At 38.3% G+C, this 2,099-nt stretch overlaps 1 protein-coding gene across 1 annotated transcript; it reads left to right on the top strand.

Annotated features, from left to right (window-relative positions):
• Positions 1–214: 214 nt before the first annotated feature.
• LOC112542352 (olfactory receptor 14A2-like) lies at positions 215–1,129 on the top strand. Its single transcript, XM_025174995.1, has one exon. The coding sequence runs from the start codon at positions 215–217 to the stop codon at positions 1,127–1,129; it is 915 nt and encodes a 304-aa protein (XP_025030763.1).
• Positions 1,130–2,099: the final 970 nt, after the last annotated feature.

The raw sequence follows: 2,099 nt of genomic DNA, 5'->3' as shown, positions 1-2,099 counted from the left end.
TCAATGATGGATTGAAATATTTGGAGAGGGCTCTAATTGGACATAGATGTTCTTTCAATTGTGCAGTCCTCTTTTAATTGATGTCACATTTTCTTATATTTTTTCTTTTCTATGCCCAGTATGTATCAAGCCAGAGCTTCACTGTTTTACCTAATGGTATGTCTCACCTCTGATTCCTTGCAGATGTGGCATTCATCTTAGTCATCACTTAAACATGGAGAATCAAACCACTGTGCCTTACTTTCTGCTCCTGGAATTCTCAAAAGATCAGCACCTGCAGCTTCTACATTTCTTCTTATTCTTCATATTATACCTGGCAACTGCCACAGCAAATCTTCTCGTCATCTCTGTAGTAGCTTTTGACCACCAACTACGCAGCCCAATGTACTTCTTTCTAATGAATTTGGCAATGCAGGACCTGGGCATTGTTTCAGCCATTGTCCCCAAATCCATGATGAATTCTCTCATGGACACCAGACACATCTCTTACTTTGGTTGTGTTGCTCAACTCTTTCTCTTCACCTCCTTCGAAGCTTCTGATATATCCCTCCTCACAGTCATGGCCTATGATCGGTATGTTGCCATTTGCAATCCATTGCACTATGAGATGGTGATGAATTGGAAAGCCTGCACCAAAATAGTGATTCTGGTGTGGTTCACAAGTCTCCTCTATGGAATGGTGCATACCATTGGCACCTTTTCCATCCCTTTCTGTTCTAATGTTGTCAACCAGTTTTTCTGTGAAATTCCAAAATTGCTAAATCTATCCTGCTTTGGTTTCAATTTAGTTGAAGTTGGATTAATTGTGGCTAGTGTTGCTGCAGCATTATGTTGCTTTATTTTTATCATTGTCTCTTATACTATGATCTTTAAGGCAGTGTTGAGAATCCCTTCTGTGACAGGAAGGCAGAAGACCATCTCCACTTGTCTTCCCCACCTGATAGTCTTTTCTATGTTGTTGGTAACAGTATGCTTGGCATATCTGCGACCCCCTTCTAACACCCCAACTTACTTAGATTTTGCATTAACTGCCCTATATTGTTTACTTCCACCCCTGTTCAATCCAATCATCTATAGCATAAGAAACAAGAATATCAAATCTGTCCTGTCTAAATTATGGAGATTCTGACATTTTTTTTCAGTGATGTTTTCTATATTTTTTTTTTTATTCCTTACATTGGATGTTCTGTGCCTTTTGCTCTCATTTTTCTGAGGAAAGGAGAGAAATTTCAAAGGGAGGCACAGCTGAGATAGAACTAAAAAGATGTCGCTCTGTACCAATGGTAGCACTTGAGAAGGTGATGACCTATAATCTTATATCCCTAGTTACTGGCCCTGCTTTTCAAGGTGCTATGAGTTGCTTTAGCAGCATCCTGACTGCCACAAGTTGAAAACTGCCATTCCAGGCTTTAGTGAATTCAGCATCAGGGTCAGATATAATAATAATGAACTGGCACCCTCAAAGTCTTCCTAACTGCAGTTCTTTTTGGATAATTCAATTTGAGCTCCTGGTTTCTGTTGAATGCAGGCAGTCTTTCATTAAGGAAAGAACCAAAGTAGACATCTGGTGCAAATGGCCATGCCAATTTTTTTTTTCCCAATGCATTCCCAGAGACTTTTAAGATCAAGAGGAATTCATTTGCAAAAGATATTACTGGAGCTGGTTTTATACATCACACTAAGCCATCATTCATTTAACCATTCATTTATCCATCAATTATTGAATAAGCCACAATTTCCTTACATCCCAGATCATAATAAAGCATAAATCATGATTTATACACTATATGTTAACTAGCTTCACACAGCGTATAAACCAAAGCCAAGGAAACAATATGACTTAGCAATCCATCTCTTACTTGACTTACTCTTGACTTAGAGTCAATCTCTTAGAAATGACACCTAGGCATTCTCTTTCTCCTCCTCCTCCTCCTCCTCCTCCTCCTTCTTTTCTACATTGTGGTACTGTCCTAATTTCAGGTAGGATTCATTTCCAAAATTAATAGCCCCTATATTTCTTAACAAAATGATCTTAACACTGCTTCAGTGCTAATGATTTCTCTTAGAAATTAGAATTAGAAATTGGAATAATATCTTTA

Source organism: Python bivittatus, unplaced genomic scaffold (genome assembly GCF_059951505.1).
Source record: "Python bivittatus isolate LINGU-HERP-01145 unplaced genomic scaffold, Pbiv_v1 ctg000440_np1212, whole genome shotgun sequence".
Taxonomy (NCBI): Eukaryota; Metazoa; Chordata; class Lepidosauria; order Squamata; family Pythonidae; genus Python; species Python bivittatus.
This window is presented reverse-complemented; position numbering and strand designations above follow the sequence as displayed.

Coding starts and splice junctions, on each gene's coding strand:
- LOC112542352 (XM_025174995.1), top strand. CDS start 215: ATGGAGAATCAAACCACTGTGCCTTACTTTCTGCTCCTGGAATTCTCA.